General features: G+C 45.4%; 2 protein-coding genes across 2 annotated transcripts in view; both read right to left on the bottom strand.

Moving 5' to 3' along the window:
• Positions 1-11,251: 11,251 nt before the first annotated feature.
• On the bottom strand, positions 11,252-12,862 carry LOC137782363 (acyl-coenzyme A thioesterase 1-like). The gene is made up of 3 exons (XM_068571624.1): positions 12,255-12,862; positions 11,946-12,148; positions 11,252-11,860 (listed from the first exon to the last, which is right to left on the bottom strand). Exons 1-3 carry the CDS (start codon positions 12,709-12,711, stop codon positions 11,252-11,254), a joined length of 1,269 nt encoding a protein of 422 aa, XP_068427725.1. The 5' UTR covers positions 12,712-12,862.
• The window catches only part of LOC137782362 (acyl-coenzyme A thioesterase 1-like), an 8,412-nt gene continuing 7,674 nt past the window's right edge, over positions 12,667-13,404 (bottom strand). The window contains exon 5 of the mRNA XM_068571623.1: positions 12,667-12,752. The gene's annotated coding sequence lies outside the window, so the exon portion shown is untranslated. The remainder of the gene's footprint in view (positions 12,753-13,404) is intronic.

Genomic DNA, 13,404 nt, shown 5'->3' with positions numbered 1-13,404 from the left:
AGAAAAGCGAAACTGTTTCCCTCCAGCTGAACGCCCGGGACGATCACAGGGCCGCCAGGGGGCCGCCGTGAAGAGTTACAGAGCCGCCGTCTGGACAGAGCAGCCCAGCGAACGCTGGCGAGATCCTCCCATGTACCTGTCAGCCTGGAATGATGGCTGACTTCCTGTGGGCTGGAGAAACACTAATAGTCTCCAGCTGGACAGGGAGAAATCTTCACCCTGTGTGTGTGTGTGTGTGTGTGTGTGTGTGTTTTTTCCTCGTAACAGCAGGAAACCTTACACCTACGCCGGGCCAGAGGATGACTTCAACATATGTGAGTTTCTGTGTTCACCTGGAGCGGAGCTTTCCCAGCAGAAGGAGACGATTTCAGGGTCGAGAACCGAACCGGAGGGGCCTTCACGAGCGCTGCTCTTCCGTCAGGTACGGACCGGACTTTCTTTTCTACTCCTGGCGACGTTGTCGGCCGCCATCTTGGAGCTACGTTTCATGTGTGCTGATAATGGACTGAGAGTAGCAGCCGGTTGTGTTATCAGCATTAAGATGAATGCATGAAACGTGTTGATTATCATATACTGTCTCAAAGAAGCCACATTTTTAATGTCGTAGCCGGCAAAAGTGGAAGAAATTTGAGTATTCAGGTGTTTTTGGATCGTCTGGTCTATGGCATCATATAATCTTTTCCAATTTGTACACATAAAATCATATGTGTTGTGTATAAAATCTGAATCTGCAAAGCATGCGGTGACCCAGCAGTGAAGATCAGTATCAAGGGCAGTAAAATGTTCAATATTCTTCTTTACTGAAACATACAGTGGAATAAAATGGAGGTAAAAGTACACACAAATGTGTAAAAGTATTCAAATACAAAGCCAGATTTTTAAATCATGTGTCTTTTCTTTGTTTTTGGAGACTGGCTGAGTTGAGTCCGCACGACTACGCTGGATTGTTGTTACTCTAGAAACGCGTCCTGACCTGTTGACCTTTGACCTCATCCAACTTTCTTCCTCCAAAGTCTTCCTCTTTTGATCCATTCATTCATAAGCGTAGAAAACGACGTTCCCACACAATAAAAACTGCATTCTTTATGACGTCTCGAGTGAAACGCACTTTCTCCTGGATTTAGAAAATCTGCTACAAAACTGCTTGGCGAGGTTTGGTAAAAAATATATTTCTGTAGTCGCAATATGTCAAAAAACAAACGTAATGCATGACGTTTGCGTCGAAATGTGTTTCACAATGCTGTTTTTTTTGCAGTGCATGTTATAGTTCATAGCACGAGCATCCGCACAACCTTGTCGTACCTCCAACCACAACTCTTTGATCTCTCTAACGTGCATCCCAGCGTCTCCCCAGAGTGTTTCATACGTCACGTTTCAGCTAATGAGTGCGTGCCGTGGTATCGGTACAGTTTGGCGTTCTACACGTGATCTTACACGCAATCTTTATTCAGGATTTCATTCCCCGTGCCGCCCGTGCAGCAAAGATTTACGCTCCAAACGGAGGGAGGGAAGCCATGTTGAAACCATTACCCGACCTGCACGCTCTCGGATGTGTTTCTCAGCCTCTCGCAGGTAAGAGCCCAAGTCAAACCGCAGCACATACTTGAGATATCTGGCTGGAGGAATGCGTGTGTGTGTGTGTGTGTGTGTGTGTGTGTTTGGATCCAGAGGTGTGTTTTCAAGGTCTCCGGGCTGCATGGAGGTCCCTGCTCCAGGCCTGCGCCGCATTAAAGCCACATGTCTCTGTTTTTCTTTCCTACAGGCGTGTCATACCTGCAGCTCTCACACACACACACACACACACACACACACACACACAGCCGCCGCCGCCGTGAGTTCGAAACCGTCGTGACGCCGCGCTGGCGATTGTCACGGTTTTCACTCGACGTGAAAGGATTCGTTGGCTGTCGGTGTTTTTTTTGAGAAACATTTATGGCCGAGTGAAAACCTTCTTCTGAAACGTGTACGATGACTCAGAGGAGCGGTGAGGTCACCGGTAATTGATGGAAAAAATGACGGGATACACTCATCGCATTACGAGGATTTATTGAGGAACACACCACGAAACACCTGGAAACCTGGGCATCCACGGACGGCCACAAAGAAACTTTAAAAGCTCATTCCAGAGTTTTATCAGTTTGTAATAATGAAGGTTTTTTTGTTTTTTTTCCTCCGTTCACAACTCCTGAAAACGTATTAAACGTTTTCACAGCAAGACACAGCTCCTCTGGGATCAACAACTTTGAAACTTCACACAGTCGGGGAAAGTTTTTCTTACGACTTTATACATTTTGTTTAGTTTTTTGTCACGAGTATTTTCGCACAAACGCAACTACAAGTCACTTTAACATAACATTTAACAAAAATGAAAGCGGTGAGAGTAACCAAAACAGTAAAGTGTGGTCGGAAAAAAAAAAAAATATTAGAAAAAAGGAGCTGCGGAGTTGGTTCTAGTTCACTTTGATTGACCTCTTCGCTTCATACTGTCAATAAAAGTATTGATTAGAGTGTGTTAGCTGCTGATATGCAGAGAAAACGGGAAATTCAATGTCTTTGACTAAAGGGTTGCATCACAACACTTGTTGACGTTTTCCAGTCGCTAATAATCAGAATCAGATCCGTTTATTGCCAGGAATGTTTTTGAACATTGCAGGAGGCGCAAAACATTGAACATTTAACAATAAACACAGTGCAATACATGAGAGCATGAATATGTACAAGCAAATCTACAGTAGAATGTGAAATTAAAGTTCAAATAAAGTGCACAGACAACAGATAGCAATGCATTATTTTTAAAAAAATGTATGGAAAATGTAATGCTTTTTACTTTGTAATTTAATTTGTGAGTTTCGGACGCAAACATCCACACATAAAGGGTGATTTATAACAAAATGATACTGCCGGAGCAACAGTGCTATACACACAAACCCAGCCCTCATGTTCTGTGGAGCCTTTAGTGGATGTCAATGTGACGATGTATTGCATCCTTCATGAATATTACCTCACTGAAAAGCCCCTGATTGCCTAAAACGAGCACCTGACTTAAGTGCTCACGCGGCATGCTGAAATGTGTGTGTGTGTGTGTGTGTGTGTCTGTGTGTGTGTGTGTGTGTCGGGTCAGATTGATGATGTGAGAGGCATGAGCTCACTAAAGCACCGGCTTCTAAAACAAGGTGACATGGACGGGAGCCGTCTATCTCCATCAGCAGAGTGCAGCTCCACGTGATCACAAACACCATCATACGAACATGATGCCATATGATCTGTGTGTGTGTGTGTGTGTGTGTGTGTGTGTTTGAGTGAGAGGCCGGACGGGAAAGGGTTGGGTTTCATGCTTCCTGCGCAGTATTCCCCAGGCTGGTGGCTGAGGTCTAGATGTGAACCCAGAGTTTCCTCCTGCAGCTTCCAGGTGAGCGTCCATGTGGCTGCAGAGCTTTTTTCTTTTACTGGGAAACCACAAATCTCTTAATTTTACCTCCTTTTCAAGAAGTTGTTTTGTTCATTGTTTTTTACCTCCACCTCCGTCACATACTCACACACACACACACACACACACACACACACACACACACACACACACACACACACACACACACACACACACACTATGGCTAATACTGCTATGGCTAATACTGCTATGGCTAGTAGTGCTATGACTAGTACTGCTACGACTAGTACTGCTATGGCTAATACTGCTATGGCTAATACTGCTATGGCTAATACTGCTATGGCTAATACTGCTATGACTAGTACTGCTATGGCTAATACTGCTATGGCTAATACTGCTACGACTAGTACTGCTATGGCTAATACTGCTATGACTAGTACTGCTATGGCTAATACTGCTATGGCTAATACTGCTACGACTAGTACTGCTATGGCTAATACTGCTATGACTAGTACTGCTATGGCTAATACTTCTATGGCTAATACTGCTATGGCTAGTACTGCTATGGCTAATACTGCTATGGCTAGTAGTGCTATGACTAGTACTGCTACGACTAGTACTGCTATGGCTAATACTGCCATGGCTAATACTGCTATGGCAAGTACTGCTATGGCTAATACTGCTACGACTAGTACTGCTATGGCTAATACTGCTATGGCTAGTACTGCTTTGGCTAGTACTGCTGTGGCTAATACTGCTTTGACTAGTACTGCTATGGTTATACTGATAAAGTTAATACTGCTATGGCTAATACTGCTATGGCTAGTACTGCTATGGCTAGTACTGCTATAGTTAATACTGATATAGCTAGTACTGCTAACACAAACACAGTACAGAGCAGAATCAAAGGTGATAAGGTTTTTTTTTTCCCGTTCCCTGCTTCTCCAGACAATCAATGTTACAATTCAATGTTTTCTTTATTCAGTTTTGAGGAACATTGATGAAATAAAGATCTCAGGTACAGTTGTTGCTTCCACACACAGAAAAAAAGTCTCTGCAGCAACAGAGGAATTGTCCTGCCTCCGAATACCTCAGTCAGCTAAATATAGCCGGAAGATGCATGTCTGTCAGCCTCCCCCTCCCTTCCCCTCAAGCCCTTATCTTAATTATTTCCAGACCTTTCAAACACACACACGCACACACACACGCACACACACACACACACACAGCTGATAAAAAAAATACCGGTGTTGTGTTTACGGGCCTTCCTGCTGATGTTAAAGTCAGGAGAGGGCGTGACTGTCTGTCTATGTGTGTGTGTGTGTGTGTGTGTGTGTTTACTCTCTTTATTTGCGTCAGCGTGTTCTCAGTAATCTGATATATGGGTATTTGTTTCAATGCACATGTGTTTATGTGTAGTTGACAATAACAAAGAATAAATGAAAAAAGGAGAACAATGAGAAGGAGAGTTTCTCCTTCTCATTGTTCTCTATTTCATTATTTACTCTTTTAAATCACAACATATAGATTCATGAGATTCTGCATTTTGATCAATTTTATCTCAAAAAGGAGTTGCATGATTTGTAGTAACATAAACCCAAGTTTTTTATATTCCATGGATTTGTCAACAGCAAAAAGAAGGTGCCTACATTACCCACAATGCAACAGGAGTCCTGCTAGTGGGCTCCAGGCCTCCTCTTTCTTCACCCCTGCATTAGGAGCAGGCTGCCCACTGGTCAGACACATAATATTTTTTGATTGCATTTTTCCAGCACAACGTCAATAAGTAGTCCTGCATGTTAGCACAGTGAGCTAATAGCAAGCTAACCTGCCAACAGAAGTCTTTCCGGTCAGTTCAGCAACTAAATATCAACTCAATTCAATTTCATAATTTGGTTATGTTTGACTTCCTGTGAAAGGAGCTGTTAAGGAGCTCCGATCCATGCGAGCTGCCGGTCATGGGTTAAAAATGCCCAAGCAGGAAGTGGTAGCTTCCAATGGGGGGAATCGTCTTTTCAAGTAGCGCAAACAACTTATGGCGATTTAATGTTTTGTTGTCTTTACCTCTGAATGGTATCTTATTGTGTTAAATGATTTAAAAGTGGTTTGTCTGCAGGAGGAGCTTCCTGTTCAAGAAGAAGCAGCTCATTGATCGGTTCAGACCTGCCGGGAGCTAGCTGCTAACGGGTCCTTAGCCACGAGCTAAAGTCCAATGTCTTTGGTTGTTGGTTGATTGGCTTTAGCTCTTTTTGGAAAAGTGTGCAGCTCCATGTGTTCTCCTCCCATTCAGTCCGAACCTTCTGCTCAGAAGGTTCTTCTACCCATATGGTGTGTGTGCGTGCGGCAGCGTGGTAACCAGAGAGTGTGTGAAGGTGGAGGTGGAGGTGGTGGTGGACGTGTGCGTGCGTTACTCATTCGATTACCCCCACCCTTCTCCTCCCAAGTGTACAGATCCCTGAGCAGCGAGGTGTGAGAGCCACTTAACAAACCAGACTCTCCCGAACACCTGAGGAAACACTCGAGCACGCTCACTCATGATGTTAGCATGCAGGCGTGCAGAGTTATGGCTGCCGCCGGCTCCCAGACCTCACGTCTGCAATATGGAGAAAATCAGCCTTGAGCCGAAGTACCTCCCGGCAGCAGGGGCGCAAACTCAGGAACGCAATTTCATGTGATTGTCTTCTCGTGAATACCTGACTATTATTTTGTTTTTTCTTCTTCTTCGAATTATAAAATGCATTTGAATAGCTGTCGTCAGCCCCAGTCATAGTTGTGTGTGTCTTCAATTGGAAGCAATAACAGAAGATTGAACTTTAACGATCTTGGTGGGGAAATTGGGCTGCAACAAAAATGACGCTGAAAATACAAAATGGAGGTTTTTATAAACATAAAACAACATCAAATATGTTAAATGGCCTTAAAGGAACCGTCGCATCTGATAATGTCGGCAGGAAACGCTGCAGATCATTATCTTTCTACTCAGACGAGTCATGTTGAGACAAATTCCCTTCAGAGCTGATGTCCACCCGTCAATAATTAATCATTTGATTCGGCGAATTAGCCGCGATTCCAGAAAACGCTGTAAATGTCCAACACGTTCAAATAATTGGTGCGTCTCCGTCATAGAAATTGATCTTATGAGTCGTTTTGTACTCTGACATTTTTCTTTTTTTTTTTTTTTCACAAAGTCCAGTGATGAAAAACCTTGAATCAATTTCAGTAAACAAAACTAAACATAAGCTTTGTATAAGAACCAACAACCAGCAGAGTGTAGGGCTTTCTAGTGGAAAGGAAGAATCAACCAGTAGAGTGCAGGTTTGGCTACAGGGGAAGGGAACCAACAACCAGTAGAGTGCAGGCCTTGCTCAGGGGAAAGGAACCAACAACCAGCAGAGTGCAGGTCTTGCTCTTGGGAAGAGAAGCAAGAACCAGCAGAGGGCAGGTCTTGCTTCGGGGGAAGGGAACCAACAACCAGCGGAGTGCAGGTCTTGCTCGTGGGAAGAGAAGCAAGAACCAGCAGAGTGCAGGTCTTGCTTCGGGGGAAGGGAACCAACAAACAGCGGAGTGCAGGTCTTGCTCGTGGGAAGAGAAGCAAGAACCAGCAGAGTGCAGGTCTTGCTTCGGGGGAAGGGAACCAACAACCAGCAGAGTGCAGGTCTTGCTCGTGGGAAGAGAAGCAAGAACCAGCAGAGTGCAGGTCTTGCTTCGGGGGAAGGGAACCAACAAACAGCAGAGTGCAGGTCTTGCTCGTGGGAAGAGAAGCAAGAACCAGCAGAGTGCAGGTCTTGCTTCGGGGGAAGGGAACCAACAACCAGCAGAGTGCAGGTCTTGCTCGTGGGAAGAGAAGCAAGAACCAGCAGAGTGCAGGTCTTGCTTCGGGGGAAGGGAACGAACAACCAGCAGAGTGCAGGCCTTGCTACGGGGAAAGGGAACCAACAACCAGCAGAGTGCAAGTCTTACTAGTGGTAATGGAACCAACAACCAGCAGAGTGCAGGTCTTACTAGTGGGAAGGGAACCAACAACCAGCAGAGTACAGGCCTTGCTATGAGGAAAGGGAACGCAGCTCGACGTGCTCTCTCCTCTCGCTCGGCTTCCTTTTTAATGGTTTTATCCTTCACCTAATTTGTTCAAGAACACTAAATCCCACAAGTGACGCGTGAATAACTTCTGCACTTCATCTTCCAGCTGCGAGTCGTTGTGAAAGCGTCGTTGGCATCGCCGCCCCGTAGCATCACGACGCTTAATGAAAGGTTTTTTTCCCCTCTTGACACCTCCTCGTCTGTCTTTCCCTCGTTGACAAAATGATTCACTGAAGTGCTGCGCTCCCTCTCCTTCTTTAAAACTCCTCTCAAAATGAGGCCAGAGGTTCATTCGAGGCTTCTCTATATCACACACACACACACACACTCTCACCTCTATTTCAGTAACGTTTTGTCTCACGCTTCGCTTTATTCCACTCAAGGTCGACATTTGTAGTAATAAATGTCAAGACGAAAAGGAAGCTGCGGGGCTTGACGATAAGGATTGCCCGGAGCGATAAAACAACACGTCAGAGTAACTCCAGCAACTCACCTGCCCAAATTCAGTAAGTGGTAAAAAAAAAAACACAGAATAATAATTAAACTGATGATGGAAGAGCGATATTTATTCCTTCTCATCTCTGTTGAAAGGTCGTCTTGAAGTGTTTTTTGTTTGTTGCTGGAGATGAATCCTTTTCTCTGAATTGGACCCTTGACGTTGCCCTCAAGCTCAAACTGCTCAACTACAGCACCCCCGTGAGGCTGGGCAGAGTATCACATCCTTAGGAGAAATATCTCTCCGCCTGCTGAAGATGTCACATGACCCCAACAGCAGACGCACAACTAAATAAACCACCATGTCGCGTGCTGAGAGGCGGGATCTTCGCTGGTTTCGGGGACGTTCTTCACATCCAAACATCAGAGAACAGAGAAAACGTCAAAGTTGCGTTGCTGTGTTTTTTTGCGCATACATCCATAAATCTACACGGCATTAGCCGACATGACTCAGAAATCTATAAATATGCACACGGCTCGTGACTCGGTGCAGGACGTGCCGTGGGTGAAACTTTGCGGGTCGTCTCGCTGGGATCCGATGAAACGACTCAAACTGTGCGTTTACCAGACACACGGGGGGCTTTGATCCGCCTGCATCCTGGCGCAGGCCTCGAGGAAGCGCTGCCAAACACGCGGGCCACTGCACCGCCAGGGGGGGATTTGAATAAATGTTTCTGGAATCACCGCCTCTGTGTTCTTGTTAAATGAATTAAAAGGAGATGATACAGTGGCTCTGCTTGTTTGGGATGGAACGAGGATCATATATATATATATATATATAAAGATGTTTAGAAGTGCTCTCGTAAATAATTTTTAAAAAGGGCAATTAATGTTGCTGGATGAAACCGCTGGATCTGGACTCGGTGCTCCATTTTGTCTCTGATGCACATTTATTTGGGAATTTAAAGTTTTGCATCGTGAGTCATTAAAAGTTGCTCAAGTTGGACAAAGCAAAAAACATCCAAAGTTGCAGCCCACACACCACTGACAGTCCTGTATTTTATTTTATTTTTTACCTTTTCTCATCCAGGATTTATGCTACTTTTCCAGCGAGGTGATGAATGAGATTCCAGATGCTGAAAAAGGTTTTTCTTGAAAGCAGCTCGAGACGCCGCAGACGTGTGATGCATTATTGAGTAAAGTGCAAGCGATTCTTCTGACGTTCCAGATGAAAGACCTGTGCCTTTCAAAGAGTTACAGCTGTCTGAATTTAAAGCACCAGAGGGGAGGCCAAGGAGGGGGGGGTGTTTTTAAATCACACGACCTGCACACGCCGGCGTTTGTGCTGATTCACGGCATAATCGCAAATACAGGACGGATGGAAAACGTTCACAAGAAGGTGTCCCCGTCTGAAACGATCCGCCACAATAAACAAGATGACTCTGCAGCAGATGGGAACCGAGGGCCTGGCGCCCGTCAGCTGCCGTCTTCCGGCTCGCTTTCATGCTAATTGCACAGAGTAGACTGCATGTGCACCGCCTAATGATACACAGGAGGACATGGGAGGGTTTTTTTTGTCCGTTTGGTCATTATACTTTGAGCAAAACAGCATTCACAGTGTAAATATGATATCATATTGGTGTGACGTCATCATCAACCCTAACCCTAAGTATTGCTTTATCGTTTTTCTTTGTGTTGCACATCTGCACAGGGACAGCGGGATGTGTCACATTATACAAATGTTTTTGGAAAACATGCTGTGTTGTTACATTCAATGTTCTACACCGGCATAGCGACATACGGCATGTTGCTTTAACGCCCAAAACACAGATTTTGTGTCGCACAGTGGACGTTTACAACCCTTTTTGTTCATCTCTGAAGCCAGACTTACACGTGTCAAGGGTGCTCCAAAGCGGGAAAAGATTTGTCGGGGTAAAAAAAAATATCTATACAAGAGAAAACAAGCCGAACAATGACAGTTCCTGCAGCCACAACATGTCCCCTGTGTCTCTGCATTGGGCTTTGTTGCTATGCCATCTCTTCCTATAGGACACATCCACTTTTCCTGGGGAGCTACAAGCCTGTGACTGCTTGTGCAGGTATATACAGCGGTGGAGCAAACGACAGGAAGCGAGCAGTCGGATACGTGAACACGGGGGAAGAGCTTTTCAACAAAGCTGCTCAATAAATGGAGGTGGTAGATCAAGGCGGCCCGGCGCTATCTGGATGAACTTGCACTGTGGCGAGCGCGCGAGACAGGAACAATAACGAACGGCGAGCGAGGAAGAAAGATCAGGACGAGATAGTTGCCCAATAAGTCACATTTTGTTCCCTCGCTTCTCGTTTCCCTTTTTTTTTTTTTAGTTCTCGTCAATTCTCTTTCCAAGGTTGTTTTCTCGGTGACAAGATGGCGAGTCTGACTGGGAAGGTGGAAACATTTATAAGCTACACACACACACACACAGACACACACACTTCAGAGAGGCGTTAAAACAAATCGTGCACAATGAGGATGCTTAATATACACTGAGGTGTCTGAAATCGCTCCCTCGTCCCTCATTCAAGATTCCCTTTATGATAAATATGCAATAGCTTCCTCCACAGTGAGTAGTTTATGTGTAGTAAGCAGGATTATCTATGAAGTTTAAATGGCAGAAAGGGAATACTCTGCAGTGAGTATGGGATACTATTTCATTTCAGATACAGTCAAAGGTCAAAACAACACTTTCACATGGCCGAGATATTTCAGAAGTAGATTCTTCATTGCAAAGCATCATAGCAACTCTTTGTGTTTCTATATGTTATCATAATTTTGACTTTCTATCTTGTTGTTTTTTTTATTTCACTGGCGGAAATGGGCTTCCATAGGTTTCTAAAACAGTTTGAGTAACCACATCGGTATCTTTAATATTCTGGTTAAAGAGCGAGACCACATTGTCCGGCATTGCAGGGGAGGATGTGTAAAGTATGCATCCATGTTGTTTTTTAAAACAGACTCGGTCGTCACTGAAGACGCTTAATGCTTCACTCAGCTGAAAGTGGAGTTATCTTTGTAAACGATAAAGTGTCTTGTTTTATCTTTGCTTCCCTGTCAGGAAGTTCTGAGCTGAACCCAAGCGGTAGGAGCTCACATGGTGCGTATTGAGAAGCTCACATCGCCATCTAGTGGCCGCAGTTAGAAAGCTCCTTGATGTGACAGCAAAGAGTGTGATGTCATATTTGACAAAACACATCTCGCAATAAAATTGAAGAAACATTCTAATCCATGACAGCAATCATCTTTGTTGTCCTGCTTTCTGCTTCCCGTCACAACCAAATGCAATTTAATGCAATTTCTTCACAATAACTCTACATCTTAGCTTTAATCTGCGTGGCGTCACAGCTCAGGTGAGCTCTGAAGAACTCCTGGATCTTCTTCCACAGGTGGACCTCTGCTGCTGCGTGGGACCTGGGCTGCCCCCCCCACAGGACCGGCATGCCTACAACCCCGTGAAAACTGGAGGGGCAGTAGGGGCCATAAGGTGGCTCGAGGTAATGCCCCGCCCCGGGGTAACACACACTCTCAAAGTTGTCCTTCCCGTGACGCTGCAGTCTCTCCACCATCATGTCCAGGTAAGCCTTGCTTTCCCAGTTGAGGTCGTCCTCTGACGCCACGAAGAGGAAACGTCCCTCGGCTCGTTCAACAGGGATCAGCGTAGCCTTGTTCTCCTCCGCCAGCGGGTCGTGCAGAATATTCTTGATATTGCTGGCCCCGGACCAAGTGGGAATAATCTTGCTGGGGTCAAACTTTAACGCAGGGTGGATCTGGCTCTTCTTATAGTAGAGGGGCAAAAGAGTGTTGGCAGAGCAGCCGTTGATCCAAACTGTGGCCGCAACACCTGGCAGGTAAGAGGCCATCGAAAGTGCAAGATCTCCACTTTTTGAAATGGATATCACACCAACTCCTTTACTGCCAACCTGTGTGGGGACAGACATGCAAACTATCAGCTGCACCAAAAACAATACATTCAATATTCTCAGAGATTAGTTTTGTTCAACTCACCTCATTTTGCTTCTTTAAAAACCTGATAGCTTCCTCGAAATAATCCAGATGGACCTCTTTGATGTTCTTCGCCATGTCATCATGACCGTACAGCGCTACAGTCAGAACCACAAACCCTCTGGAGGCCAGCAGGGAGGCCCTCTTCTCCGACAAACCACCACCGAAAGTGTACAGATCCAACACGCCGGGGAACGGACCTCCTCCTGGATCAGGAGGCACACGCAAGAACACAAAGTCACGTACGTTTTTATGCCGTCAGAATGATGGAAATGACAGCAACTAAATCATGTGACGGAGACAAAGAACAACCTGGAGGAGTGAACAGGACACCACGGATATTTCCGTCTTTGATCGTTCGCCGGCTGACCCCGTCTCCAATCAGAAGCCTCTCATTGGTCGCCTCAGCCAGCATCCTGCCTCCCTCCTCCTCCTCGTGCACGGAGAACTTCACCACGTGGGGGTCCAGTGACTTTATCTTGTGAAACTTCTTGTGCAGGGCGGTGGCCCTCATGGACCACAGCAGACCCATGGGTTCCACGCCGGTGTAGCTCCCGCTGAGAGAGGGGTCCCTCTGCAGGTCGACCCCCCCGCTGCCATCGGCCCTGTAGGTGGCCGAGGACCTGAACACCACGCCCTTGTCGTCGGTGGTTCTGGCTCTCAGGGTGACCACCTGCCTGGACCTCAGCCCGTCCACCTTCAGCTGAACCGGCTCATCGAACATGCATCTGGCTCTCGGCAGCAGCCTCAGGCGGATCTGGGAGGACATCTTTTCTCAAACTACTGTTGTTATTTCTTCACAAGGTTTCACTGTCATCGAAAAAGAAGAAATTGTCAAATTCTCTTCAGGTAATGTGACTAAATGTTCCTCTTGGATTTACATTTAGAGTAGAAGTTCTGTTGAACTTTATAATAGCATATTTACGTTAGTAACAGGACCTATAGCCAGATAGTGCTGCTGCTAACAAGGAGCTAGTGGTAGCGAGCTAACGAGCGCTAACGGAGATGGATGGTTAAAACAAACTAAAAACTACGAGACAGTTATGTAACAGAGTCAACTTGAGAAACATTTACATTTTTGGGAACCTGCCTATATATTTCTTTCATTCCAGATTCAAAAGCGGTCAGTGGTATCAGTTCTTTGAGCTTTAAAACATTCAGCAACATATTCCATGTTGAAGGGGCAGAGTACACAGAAGTTTTTAACCTCAACTGTTTCACTAGATACTGTGCAAGTGGCTGAAAAGTGATACCCAGATATTTATAAGAGCCAACAACCACTATTTCACTTCCTTCAAGAGTGACCACCGAAGGGATGTTCTGTGGCCGACTCCAACTTTTTGAAAACAACGTAAGTTTGTCTTATCTGTATTTAGAACAAGTTTCAGTTGAAAAAAAGAGTATTTCGAACAACATTACAAGTATTTTGCAAGACATCAACAGCCTGCACAAGAGTTGACAA

Source organism: Clinocottus analis, unplaced genomic scaffold, assembly GCF_023055335.1.
Source record: "Clinocottus analis isolate CAN_PGR_092001 unplaced genomic scaffold, fCliAna1.0.p SCAF_11, whole genome shotgun sequence".
Classification (NCBI taxonomy): domain Eukaryota; kingdom Metazoa; phylum Chordata; class Actinopteri; order Perciformes; family Cottidae; genus Clinocottus; species Clinocottus analis.
The sequence above is the reverse complement of the archived record's forward strand: the minus strand, read 5'-3'. Positions and strand labels throughout refer to the sequence as shown.

Bases quoted from the DNA above. Each gene is read 5' to 3' on its own strand.
- LOC137782363 (XM_068571624.1), bottom strand. From the start codon at position 12,711: ATGTCCTCCCAGATCCGCCTGAGGCTGCTGCCGAGAGCCAGATGCATG. The intron at 12,149-12,254 runs GTTGTTCTTTGT...CTCCTGATCCAG, and splicing joins TGTCCTGTTCACTCCTCCAG to GAGGAGGTCCGTTCCCCGGC. The intron at 11,861-11,945 runs GTGAGTTGAACA...GTCCCCACACAG, and splicing joins TTTTAAAGAAGCAAAATGAG to GTTGGCAGTAAAGGAGTTGG.